Below are 13,139 nucleotides of genomic sequence, written 5' to 3'. Positions count from 1 at the left end.
GTGTGTAGATGCCTGACATTGGTTTGACATTTTGTTTTGTCCTGTTCAGCAGTTGAACCCGAGGTCGTCGTGGATCCTGCTGCTGACACAGCCGCTGATCCCGCAGCGGATGCTGCCGCTTCATCATCCTCTTCCTCATCCGAGTCTGATTCAGCTTCATCCTCTGCCTCCGACTCTGCCTCCGACTCCTCAGCCTCCGATTCAACATCAGATTCCTCCTCCTCCGAGTCCTCTGAGTCTTCTGAGTCCTCCTCCGCCGAATCCTCAGAGTCTTCCTCCTCTGAATCAAACTCCTCAGCCTCTGACTCTGCTGCCTCTTCATCTTCCTCCTCTTCGTCCTCCTCAGAGTCAGCCAGTGCCGAAGGTAATCAGTTGGGGTTTTGTTGAGTTGAGAATAATTTCTCTGGTTTAGAAATATAGCTCCATATTAGAACTTACAAACAAAAAAAACAGTTTAATATGTTGTTTTCTCCTTCGTTCCTCAGAGTCCCATGTGGTTATGAAGAGAGACCTGGCTTCTGTTCTTCTCAGGAGAAGAAGAGCTGCCCACGGCAGACTCAGCCCCCTGCAGCTGGAAAGGTATAATCAGTCTTATCTTATCATCTTAACGTTTGCAGAAATATTTGCAGTTGATTCAGCTAATTGCTGTTGGATCAACAACTGATGTTATACGTGTCTGACTCGGTCTTTCTCCCATTTCTTACAGCCTTCAAGAGGTGTGTGAGCTGAATGTTGCCTGTGATGACATGGCTGACACTGAAGGCATCGTCGCTGCGTACACCGCCTACTATGGACCCGTCCCTTTCTAACTTAAATGGTCCTCTTTCATCTATTTTTGGGCATTTTTTTTGTGCCTTCTGATAGCAATAACATTAAAAATGCTCCTTTAAATCCAGACAAGAAGCAGGGGGAACAAAAAAGAACAAAATGGAGAGGACCGAAGTGTCTTCTGAATTTATAAGCTGCCTGTCATTGCATGCACGGACACCCGCAGCAGTCCTGCATGTGGTCCTGTTAAGGGTTCCCCTTTAGGCTGGAAAAAGGCACATGGAAACACAAGCCTGTGAATTATGTAGAAGCCCATCCAAGTGTAAATGATTCTTTTGTCCTATAGAGTTATTCAATGAATGGTGCTACGATTTGAAATGTATTCTGTGTTAATGTTTTTTTTTCTTTTTTTCTTTTTTGTATATGATGCTTTAACTTTTACTTAATTAGCAGTTCTAATGAGTAGTGGATGTAGGAATAAGCTGATTTTGTTTGTGTGCAATAGGTGTATAAACACACATCTGCAGTCTGTAATAACCACAAACTGCCTCTTGGTTTGAAAAATAAATTATTTTGTTTTCTTTTTCAAATTGTTGTCTTGTCCTAATTGAGATGTGAAAAAGACTTTGTCCTCATTCTTGCTTGTGATCACAAGTTCACAGCAGTGTTTACATGCAGGTCTTGGGGTCGTAATTAACAAATACTAGCTAATGCATCACACACATTTTAAGCTCTTGGGCTACAATTTTGTTTTTGGGACTTTGCTCTTAACAGCTGTTGGTCAATGCTGGAAATGAGCGGCGAGGGAAAGTTACCACTGAAACACCAGCATGAAGAACCTATTTAAAAGGAACATGACATACACATCTGAACACAGATAATGCATTAAAATCACATTTAAAGTTGACAACTGCGTGAAAAGTCCATTCAAAAGCTGCAGTTGTCTTCAAATACCTTGTGGTTGGCTTGTATCCACCATTAGATGGCAGCGTTTTCAGTCCAAACCTTGGCATAATGACTATTAGAACCTTCTGAATGCAAGTGAATGTTGACAGGATGAAAAAATATATATATCTTATATCTTATATAATATATCTTTCATGCACCAGGGAATGTTGGCAACTGGCTTGCATTTATATTCACCCCCTTCCATCCCCTAAGTGAACTAATGAACGCAGGCGTTCTGTGAAGGTCTTTTGTTTGTTAGAGCACACTAGACAGGACAAGGACACAATTCTAGCTAACTTTTACAGTGAGGTTCAGTTATGAACCGAGATCCTTTGAACATGTTTGGATGACAGTGTTTGTCACGCCACATGAGACATGGTGATAGCAGCGTTATCCAAAGAGAATGAGTTCCTTTGTCTCATGTAAAGAAGTTAGAAAAAATGAATGGGGAGATAGACTGGGAGAAAATCTGTTGCAAAAAGACTTGAGTTTGAGTAAATGTTTGTTTTGTAGCATGGCGATGATTCTGATTAGACAGAATCATTGATGGAATGGCTGAAACAAAGGCATAAAACCCAGACCTAAATTCAGCTTCAAATCTGTGACAAGAATAACAAAAATAATGTTTATATCAGCTATCTGTCCAGTCTGACTGAAAATAAGCAGCTTTGCTGGGAATTGACCAAGGCTGGTGAAAACACATGTAAAAGACTTGAAGCGGTTCTTGCTTTGACAGGTGATTCTATTGACTCAGGGGAGTTAACACAAACTTATGCCTCACCTTCAAGATTTGGTAAACAAATGTGAAAATCATACAGTGTTTTCCTTTACCTTAAAGATGAATAAAATACTTTGGAATAAATCTAACCACATCTTTGAATCATGCCTTACACAGCAAAATATTCTATTTTAATAACACAAATGGAAATGTCCCAGTTGTATTTTCTCAGGTCCATTTTCAAACTGGAATGTCAAATACATTTGTTGAAAGTGGCTGATGTGAGAGAACATCTTTCCACTGTGCATGTTGTCCTACTTCCGACTAAAGTATTCAGCCTTTGTTCTTGGAGGTGATGTTTCTTAGAAAGGGGCAGTGTTGTGATAAATTTGTAGATAAAAATTGGCCATTCGGAAGCACTTTAAGCACTAATTTGCTGACATATTAACAAAAAGTTTAGATAAGCGAGCGTGTGTCACATTGTGCAGTGTGTGAGTCAGTTCTTTACAATGAGCATGTGCCGTTGTGGTTGTTTTGTCATGCACAGTGCACAATCAACGCTGATATATTGATTCTGTAAGTGGTAGTCTTTGAACATGTCTCTTTGCCGGGTCAACAGTTTGATTTTCCTCAATACTGACACTTATGTTCCAGAAACACAAAAGATAAAAAGAAAAAAGAAAAAACTTGACAAATGAGGCTGAATATTAAAACAAACCCGCCTTGTCATCTTTAAAGAGCACACAAATGGTGGAATAGTAATTGGACAGATGTAAGGATGATGATAAGGTTTATTGACACAGAGCTTGTTTGTTTCTCAGAATGTGTTGAAGTGTTAATTATCTGTATTAATTGCCCACACCCACTTTGTTTTGTCATGGAAAAAACAGCAGATAACTGTGATAAGAGGGCAATAAATATAGGGTCAACAACACATGCTGTTCAGTAAATGTTTTAATGATGACACTGGTGGTTTCAGCAAGACAGTTACTGAACTTCACCGATCAATCATTTATATAGCGTTATTTTGTGTTTCTCAATATTTAATACCAATGTTCAAAATACATGGCTTTAAATTAAATAATAAACATGTAAAACGTTTAATTAGATGTAAAGTCATCCAAACTTTCTATATTCTTTGAATACAATAATTGTGCATTGTTAGGTTGGGTTAATAGAAAATAATCTATCTTTTCAATTGCTAAATTATCAATACCTTAAAATGATGTGTAATTGATCTCTGTCTATTCTCTATTCACAGTAAAATAAATGTATGTAAAAAAAAAACATACAAAAAACTGACAGATATGTGAACAACTTTACACTTCTATTTAGTCTTTTCCACGTCTTTTTGCAGTTTAACACATTTCACATCCTGCATGTAGATAAAGCTCATGGCACATTTTGGAAATTTCACAATTTAATAGCATATTAACAAACAGGTCAGGTTTATGTAGCTACTCTCAATTATAAAAGAAGATTAGCTAAGTGTGCACATCCAGGTGTAGAAAAGGATGTCTAAAGCCTCTTCCCCTTAAACAATAAGGGCAAGGGCATGCAGGAATTATTGTTGTAGTTATTCTTGCTTTTATAGCACCTGTTTTGCATGGAACCTTTTTGAAAAGGAATTACAGACATCAAGTACAGCATCAATGACAAGGGTGCATAAGTTGATGTAATATTTGCATGAACAGCTAAAGGTTTCTTCCTCTTCAAAAAAAAAGTTAGAAATCCCCCTTGGCACTGACTTCTCTGTGACATCAGCCCAGAAAACCTCTGATTTTGCAAAATGACATTGATCAGATCTGTGTCTCGCAAGACACATCAGTGTTTTCATACAACCGAACGTCAAAAACGTAAAAGTGAAATCAGTCGGGTAAAAGTTATAACCAGAGTAGCATACTGTCAGACATGTTAGATGCATTGCATCTGCAATCTGTCCAACAAAACAAAAGTGGAATCCTAATGAAATCATTACTTCGATGAACCACAACCATCAACACTTCGCAGTGTTTATCGTTTTTCTTATTACTTTTCACTTATAGGTATATAAATATTTTTTATTTCTGTTTGTCCATGTGCCATGACCACTGTTCCTCTACAAATCATACAAAGGGAATCACATACAAAATAAATACTACATCTCAAAGTTTTGCTACTTTTATAATATCTAGTTCTATTTTTATCTCATCCTCTACTTCTTTCTCTACAGCCATCGCTGGATTATCGTACGCTGCTTTGCGCATTTCTGTGCTCTGCTCCACAGATTCTTGGTCTTCATGTCCCTGATCATCATTTGAGCCTTGGCAGCATTTGCAGCAGCAGCAGCATTTGGCTGTGAATGCTACAACCACTTTATCCCAGGGATCCAGGGAGTGGGCCCAGAGAGGGAGGAAGTCCCAGGATCGCAATCCTGCAGGCAGAAATCCAGGTTTCCTTTTCTGCAGCACGTTGATCACTACCACGACGATCAACATGACAACTAAAGGTACACCCACGCCCACAAGGACCTGCCACCCGGCCAGCGACAGGCTGAATACGAGGAGGGGTAAGACGAAGAAACAGAGGATGATGTACACTGCAGCAAACCAGCGGTAGCTGGCGGTGATGTTTCCAAGACTTTTAGCCATCCGGATGGGGAAACGAGTGAAGGGAATTGGATACCACAAAATGATTCCAGAGATGTTGAACAGGAAGTGGACGAGGGCAATCTAGACAAAATGATTGAAACATTTTATGAATTTCATTTATTTTACTTACAAATAAAAAAAGTTACATTCTTTCTATGCACATTCAGGCTATATCTGCCTGATGGAACGATCCTTTACATCCAGTGATTTCTGTGAAAGAGGTAATTCACACAGCCATCGATTGTTAAAGCAGTAATTCAAAATAGTTCGTATGTGTGAAGCAAATGTGCAACGCCTGTTTTTATAGAGTTTTGTAACATACAAAATCAACACATTTATTATTTTGTCATTGCCTTTTCACATTTTTATTTGACTTAAATGTTTTTCATATTAATGTCATATTAATTCAATTAGATTTATATATCAGTCAGATGGTACTAGCTAAATTTTTTTTAAGTGACTATGTCTCTAGATAAAGAAGAAACAGTTGTGTTCAATGCTACACCAAGCAAGTAAAAAATATATAAAATGAAGGCGTGTCAGAAACATTCCCACATAGTGACCATTACCAGTTAATTTGTGGATGGTTTACTGACCTGTAGAGCATTCCCCAGTCTATCTCCGGGACTAGCCATGGCTGCCAGAATGGCTGTGGTGGTGGTGCCAATGTTTGAGCCCAAAGACAGTGGATATGCCCTCTCTATGCTGATGACACCAATACCTATTTCACCAATAATTCTCAATTAATTAGAATCAAACACATTTTTAAATACCGCTTCTTATGTCCACTTATTTTACACATTGATTGTTCTCACCAACAAGAGGAGTGATGGCTGACGTGAACACCGAACTGCTCTGCACAATGAAAGTCATTCCAGCTCCGACTACGATGGCGATGTAACCCGTCACCCAGCCAAACGGAAACGGGAAATCTGTGCACACGTACACATACATGCACGTGCACGTCTCAACACTTTTTTGCCCACTTGTTCGTGCCATTCAGCTGACTGGATATCCAGAGTGCGAAGTTGCTCACCGGTGTTGAGGATTTTCTTGATGACTGAAGCCACTTGCCCCTTCAGCATGGAGTTAAGCAACTTTACGATGCAGACCAGGCAGGAACAGAGGACCAGCAGAGAGAGAGCCAGCAAGATGAGACCCACAGCCAGGTCAGGCAGGTTCGTATTCACAAAGAGGTGATTACCTGAAAAAACACATACACACACATGCACACGCACACACACACATGAATAACATGAAGGTGATGACGTTGAGGATGTACATCATTCTGCACTCAGAATGATGTACATGTGTGATGATGTGTCAAGAACACCTATTGAATTGCTTTATAACAAAAGTACTGAATCAGTCGCCTGGCAGTAGTGGAATGCACTGAAACATTATGAGTTGTAAAGATGTCATGACAAGATTTAAACTTCATACTGGGGAAGAAATGGCACTTAGGGGATTTTGAGCAAGGTAGAAACTGGTGACCTACTGGGATTTCCGTACACAGCCATCATCAGCTCAGTAAAATTGAACATAGCATCCTGTAAAAACATCAGTCTCAATTTTGCTGACACCATTTTATTGTATTGAAATCTATGTCTTATTTTTATCTATGTTGAGTATGTTATCTGTTAACAATGTCATGCTGCTCAATAATTGCCCTATTCTGGGATTAATAAAGGACATCTTATCTTATCTTATCCAGTAAATGAACATAAGAAGGATGCACCAGCTGTAATGTCATATTACAGGCCACTGCTGATGTGTACTGTTGTTTTTATACTCTAAATTGGCTCCAGTTTTCACATTTTAGGCAAACGCTACACAGTATGCTATAGTCAGCTGCCAGAAGTGGAGATGAAAACAAGAAAAGTCAGCCAAAGAAAAATACTTGAGGGACCTTCAGAGGGTCTAGAAAACTATTGATCAAGACCAACTTAAAAGATTACAGATCAGGGGTCATAAGACACACAAAAATGATGGTTAGGTATGTTTTCATGTTTTACAGTCATGGTTTGGTAGGTTTTCGGTAAACCTCATTTAAGAAAAACAAATAAGAATACATATTATTTACTTTGGTTGGCAATTAAAAAATCTTGTCAATTTCTCAAATTAATTATATTTTGTTAGTAGAAGGTATTAATTACCAAATTAATTATATTTTGTTAGTAGAAGGTATAGAGCTGATTCAAGCTTTGGTTGGATTTTTTTTTAAATGGATAAAGCAGTATAAACATTGGCCCGGTGGTAGATAAAGTGGAGGTTCCCAGTTCGACTCTCGTGCCTTGCCTATCCCATTTGGCATTAAGCATCTGCCAAGTCTGTGTGCACGCAGCTGTGGTGTGGCAACGGCATGAAGGGAGATGTCCAAAAACAACAATAACAAAGTAGTAAAAGCAGAAATAACCAATGTCTGGAGAAAATATATTTATGCAGCCCTCTTTTCTCAGATATCTATGATTTAAATGTTGTGCAAACAATTGCATTCAAATGGTACCTAATTGATAAAGAGATGCAGTCTTATCTACAAATCTTTATCACTGTTCACTGTGCTTCAGTAGAAACACAGAGAACGACTCAGAGGTTTATTATACATCTGGTTGTGTAATGTGGTTGTGATGTGACAATCCTTCATTATATTACTGATTACATCATACATTTTGTGATGATTTTTTTTTTTCAAATGAGTGTAAAAGAAGAAAAATTTCTTTGTCTTACATTTCTTTATGTTGGACATTACAGACATGTTTTTCACTATTACAGTATAGTTGCCCTCAACCCAGCAGAGCGTTGGAAAGGTGCAGTTCTCTACACCAGGAACTGTGACGTTCTGTAAGATCTAAAACACAAACACAGTTAAGACAGTAATTAATGTTCATCTTGCGGTTGTACACTGCCAGCAATTTGTGGCAAATTTGACACAGCTCACTGCGTGTCTTACGGTTTCGTTTGCAGTTTGGCACCATATCTTGATCATGCTTTTATTCCTGGCATCTGAGTCTCCACTGGCAATTCCACCGATGACAGATTCATCCAGCTGAATCAGAAGAAAAGAAGTAAGCAGTTCAAGGATAAAAGCACTTTACAATTGTCTCTTATCATCCAGATAAAGACGGGAACATGGAGACAACATCATCACAGGGACTACCGGCATTAAACGGCAGACTGAAATGTATCTCACCGTGACATTTTTGTATTTCAAAAAAGAGGTGGCACTGTTTAAAGGAAATATGAATGAAAACCCAGATAAACAATGGCAGAAGAGCCATCCAGATGCAATGCCGATCTCCAACACTTATCTTCTGATGGTTTACGCAAGGACAAATGTATCTTAGGCCTAATAATTAAGATAACATTCACGGCATCTCACCTGTATGATGGCCTCTGTGAGGACATCAGTGATAACGTTCAACAGGTCTGGCGCCTCTCCGCTCTCGATCTGAAAGGACTCGATGATGAGCTCGGTCACACGGTACAAGTAACCGCTGGCCACTTCCAGAGGCAGCAGCACCAGAACAGAGAGCCAGTTAAAGAAGTCGTGCACGGTAGCCCCCGCAAAAGCCCTAAGTGCGTGGAGAGAAGAAATGTTAGACTTCAACATTAGCCTCCAAGCAATGCAACTCAAATTATCATAATAGCTCAGCATGGACATTTGTATCAGCTGTATATTTATTTGAGGTTTGAGTTTTCCACATGTACTGATTCTTTGTTCTTCAACTGAGGTTAAAAATGATGAAAATTCATAACCTCTTGCACTTATGCAGCTTTTCACCATACAAGCACAAACATGTAAAAGCCTAGTAGATTCACAGGTCCAACAAGACTTGCAGTTGTAATTACAGCGAGAGCAAGGCAATAAGATTCTTTCCACATCATAATTATGCACCACTCTGACTTGAACTATGAAATACTTACAACATTTTGTGGTTGTATTGTGACTAACAGTTCAGTGGGGTTTGCACACTTCTGCAAGGCACTGTATGCATTTTCTGTTATCCAATTTGCCTTTTAAATTTCCAAAAAAAAAAAAAAAAAAAAAAAGGTCTTCCTCACTGTTTTGCAAAACACCAGTGACCCTTACATGTTTTGTAACATCCTCGTGGTTAGCTAAGGCTAACGTATTTGCTATTTTTTTTTCAATAGTTACATCCCTCAGTAAAAAAGAAAACCAGTCAAAGTATTTACCTGCGAAACGTACTGCGGTCACCAGCCTGCGTCATGGCGACCAGCGTGTTTGTAACAGAAGTGCCAATGTTGGTCCCCATGATGATGGGAACAGCCACCTGGACTGTGAGTACTGTCAGAGAACACAGATCCAGATCAAACCGTATCATCGTCTATCCGTGTGTTCTTTTAACCCCTCGGCTACGTGCTGCGGTTGTTTAAAGAGGTTCACACTCACTGCCTGAGGAGACCATGCTGACAACTATAGAGGAGGAGGTGGATGAGCTTTGGACGAGCAGGGTGACAAGAACGCCAATGACCAAACCAGCCAGAGGGTTAGACAAGATGGAGTTCTCCTGAAAGATGTCGCCTGCTGCTCTGCCTGGACAAGATGAACAAGGGACCATCTCATATCTATTTTATAACCGCGCTAAGTACAAAATGGATGCTGGTCTGTCATTTTGATGTGAAGAAATGATTAGAAAAAAAAAACATCATTCATGACTGAATTACATTTATTGTACAACAGAGGCCTTTTTTTTTTTTGCACTACTTTATGCAGGTTATAAGTAAAAAAAAAAAATGCGTTTACCTCCAACGAGCTGAAAGGCTGAGCTGAGGATGTCGAGGGAGCAGATGAACATGTAAAGGAGGCCCAGCAGGATGATGAACTTCAACACTGAAACCAGCACTCTCAGCACTTTACCCTTGGTATCCAGCGCTGAAACAAGTGAATATATGGGCAAAGTCGTGAAGAGTGGAGCAGAATAATCTGGTTAAACACTTTTTTTTTTGTTTGTTTGGTGTTGGAAAAAGAAAATCTATATTTTATTTAATTTTTAATGACTATGCAGAAAACTGGCAACAGAAACGTTGATGAGATACTCAGCCTTGACGGTGCCTTTATCTTAACTTTGGCATCCCGTCAGCAATATTTTTGGCTCCCACTCAGCAGTTACTCCCATTATTACCACGATCATATAATTTATTACACCCATGCGTTCAGAAAGAATTAGGTCTAAGATCAATTTATTGCTCTTTAAGTGTTAGTGTGATCATGCCTGTATTTTCTGCTCCTTTTGTGTTCTAATTCTATTGTCTTCAGTGCCATTTGACTGCTGGAATTGATTATCTATTAGTTAATGACTCTATATGGTGTTGCTTAAGGCACATAGAAATAGATTATTCTATGTGTTCAAGGTTGGTATATAAAGCAGCTGAAACTGGAACAACTTGTTGGACTTCGTTCACCACAAGTTCGATTGAAGAGTTCCCCAATCAAAGCCTAACGTCTGCTAGTAGTTTATAAGGTGTCTCAAATATTAATAGAGTGAGTCAGGTAATGATATAAATAATAAAAGAGGTCAAGAGAATTGAAACCTATTAATAGAAAATATAATTGAGAATGTATTTTACTATGGGTACTGTTTCCATATGTATGACACTGCCACGTTTGTCTGTTTAAACAATTATTAACCCCACGGGTCGTCTATCACTCATCCTGTTCAGGAAGGATATGGGTTCTGATTAGATTAGTAACGTTACTTCAATATATTTTTAGTGAAGTAAAATTAAGAACTATCCATCCAAGAAATTAGAGTAAAAAGTATTTGGTAAAAACGGCTACATGAGTACTGAGTAGCTGATCAGAACATCTGATTTTATATTTAAACATAATTTATAAAGTTATGTGCAAAGTGTGGTCATTTAAAGACTGAAATAGTAATAAAAAAAAATCCATCCAAATAAATATTACAAAATAGTAAATTATGGCAGAAGAAACACTTTTCCAAGAATTTTAGTTTCAATATAAAATGTAATTAACTAATACAGCAGTTAATGTATGTGTGTAGTTAGAACAGGCTAAAGTACTTCCAGTACTGTGTAGTGTATATAGATTTTATTTTATTTTTTTTTTTTACTGAAGTAAGATTATCTATTCTTCAAGTGAGCAAAAGTAATTAGCTACTGCCCATCTCTGGTTCTGGTTTCCCATTATAAACTTGTTTTGGTCCTATATTTATTAAAAGCGAAGAACCTTGCAAAGATACTGACTGAAGCTGCTAATAAGAGAGACTCTGTACCATCAATTAAACAATTTACTGACACCGGCTGAGAGATGTCACTCAGATACTCAGAGAGACACCCTAAAAAGTGACATAAAAAGCCATATTACAGTTTGAAAATGCACATGTGACATAATGAATGACCCAATTTTTGTCCTGCAATCTAAGGAATTACAGCCAAAACTGAAGTCTTTGGCTATAATGACTGTTGTTATAATCGGACGAACAGAACAGGAAGTTTGGAACTCTGCAAATTTCCTCCTAACTGTGAAGAACAGAGGTGGAAGCACCATGTTAAATTCAAGTATTTCACTGAGTTGTTTTTGTCACTGCATAATGTTTATTTGTGTGTGGCCAGCCAAGGCACTGGTGATGGAAATTAGCCCTGGCTACAATCTGACATATTTACATTGTGTTCATCAATATGTGTTGTCCCTTTACAAATAAGTAAAATGCAACTACAAATGTTGCTTGGGTGTTTTAGTGCAGGAGGAACTGGTGATCATCAACAAAAGCAGGCATCATGAGGAAAAAAACAATATGTAGGAATATTAAGCAAACAATAGAAAACATCAGCCTGGAAGCTAAAGTACAAATGGGTCTTCAAAACAGACAGTGAGCGTAAACCTACAACTAATTTAGCTAAGAAGAAGCTTCTTCATAGAAAGTTAAATCATATAAACAGTCCTTACCTGACCATGGGACCCCTGTGTCTTTCAGCTCAGGAAGATCCCAAGGGTCCTCTGAGTCCTGCTCCACCAAAGCCAGAGTGGAGTGTGCAGGGCTCGCTTTGACATCTGAAACATGTAAGAGTCCAGATTAAATGAATGAGCCATTTCTGTCTTTAGAAATCACTGTTTTACATGATTCGATATGGATTACTGTCATAAAAAAATGAAAAACGTAACCTTTAGTTTTCTTTTCATATTTCTCATCTGGGTTGTCCTTAGTGTTGTTCTGTGTGTCAGTTGACTGAAAAAGAAAATAATACACAGTTCATGCTTGTGATATATTGCATATGCAAAAATGCTGTTTGCTGTATTTTAACTTAAAAAAAAACAACAACACATTTTTACCATATGGAGCCGGTGGTATTAGGGTGTTTTTTTTTTTTTTTTTGACACATAAACATATTTTTTACCCACAGTATGACATCTCTGTTGGTAAGCTCTGCAGATGTAGCCGCCCCTCCTTCCCTCCCTCCAAAACAAAATGAATTACAAAAAGAAAAGGCCCCCTCCAAAATACAGACACACACACACATCTGATCACATGCCATGTTATTGATCTTGCAGTCACATGCTGCGGTTGCAGTAAAATTCCATTCTCCCAAATAAATGCATGAACAAAAGTTTTACCACTGAAAAAACTTAGTCTTTATTAATTTACTCTTTGATAACAGACCTCCTCTAATTCCTATGAATTTTCTGATAAATACATTTTTATTCCCGTTAAGTTTCTCCATGCAACTTAACTTGATTAAATGTTTCATTTATTTAATGACAAAATAGATGAGACATTAAATAAATGTTTAATGTGCTCATTGTGAGCTTTCCACTGGCAATTTCCCCAAATTGAATGCAATGTCTAGACAACGCTAGTAGCATTAGTCATCTAAGATGCCCTATGCATTAGGAACATATTTTGATTCCATATACATCAGCTTAATTTCTAAAATGTTTTCTTTTTATGTAGATATTGCATGTTTTGTTTCTTGTGCCCTGTTCTTGTGATGGAAGATTAAAAAAAAAAAAAAAAAAAAAAAAAACCTCCCCCCCCCGGGGCCCCCCCGGGGGAACCAACCCCCCTTTGGGGGGAGGTTCCCCTGGCCCCAAA

At 38.3% G+C, this 13,139-nt stretch overlaps 2 protein-coding genes across 4 annotated transcripts in view; one reads left to right on the top strand and one right to left on the bottom strand.

Annotated features, from left to right (window-relative positions):
* The window catches only part of bglapl (bone gamma-carboxyglutamate (gla) protein, like), a 4,888-nt gene extending 3,530 nt beyond the window's left edge, over positions 1-1,358 (top strand). Inside the window, exons 2-4 of one of the 2 annotated variants that reach the window (XM_015051073.1) lie at positions 53-364; positions 486-579; positions 707-1,358. In XM_015051073.1, coding sequence (XP_014906559.1) covers positions 53-364; positions 486-579; positions 707-809 — 509 coding nt within the window. In that variant the 3' untranslated portion in view covers positions 810-1,358. Of the gene's footprint in view, positions 1-49; positions 365-485; positions 580-706 lie in introns of both variants that reach the window. The other variant, XM_015050994.1, reaches the window with a different exon arrangement.
* Positions 1,359-3,371: 2,013 nt separating this feature from the next.
* Positions 3,372-13,139, bottom strand: part of slc34a2a (solute carrier family 34 member 2a) — a 13,395-nt gene continuing 3,627 nt past the window's right edge. For both annotated transcript variants that reach the window (XM_015058346.1, XM_015058420.1), the window contains 12 exons: positions 12,212-12,275; positions 11,996-12,100; positions 9,830-9,958; positions 9,476-9,619; positions 9,259-9,370; positions 8,444-8,636; positions 8,015-8,110; positions 7,792-7,912; positions 6,101-6,268; positions 5,880-5,996; positions 5,661-5,785; positions 3,372-5,145 (listed from right to left, as the gene is read on the bottom strand). In XM_015058346.1, the coding sequence (XP_014913832.1) occupies positions 4,579-5,145; positions 5,661-5,785; positions 5,880-5,996; positions 6,101-6,268; positions 7,792-7,912; positions 8,015-8,110; positions 8,444-8,636; positions 9,259-9,370; positions 9,476-9,619; positions 9,830-9,958; positions 11,996-12,100; positions 12,212-12,275 (1,941 nt within the window). In that variant the 3' untranslated portion in view covers positions 3,372-4,578. The remainder of the gene's footprint in view (positions 5,146-5,660; positions 5,786-5,879; positions 5,997-6,100; positions 6,269-7,791; positions 7,913-8,014; positions 8,111-8,443; positions 8,637-9,258; positions 9,371-9,475; positions 9,620-9,829; positions 9,959-11,995; positions 12,101-12,211; positions 12,276-13,139) is intronic.

This window comes from Poecilia latipinna, unplaced genomic scaffold, assembly GCF_001443285.1.
Source record: "Poecilia latipinna isolate Pla-1442-1.1 unplaced genomic scaffold, P_latipinna-1.0 Scaffold4, whole genome shotgun sequence".
Classification (NCBI taxonomy): domain Eukaryota; kingdom Metazoa; phylum Chordata; class Actinopteri; order Cyprinodontiformes; family Poeciliidae; genus Poecilia; species Poecilia latipinna.
Note: the sequence above shows the minus strand (reverse complement) of the source record. Positions and strands in the feature narration are given on the sequence as shown.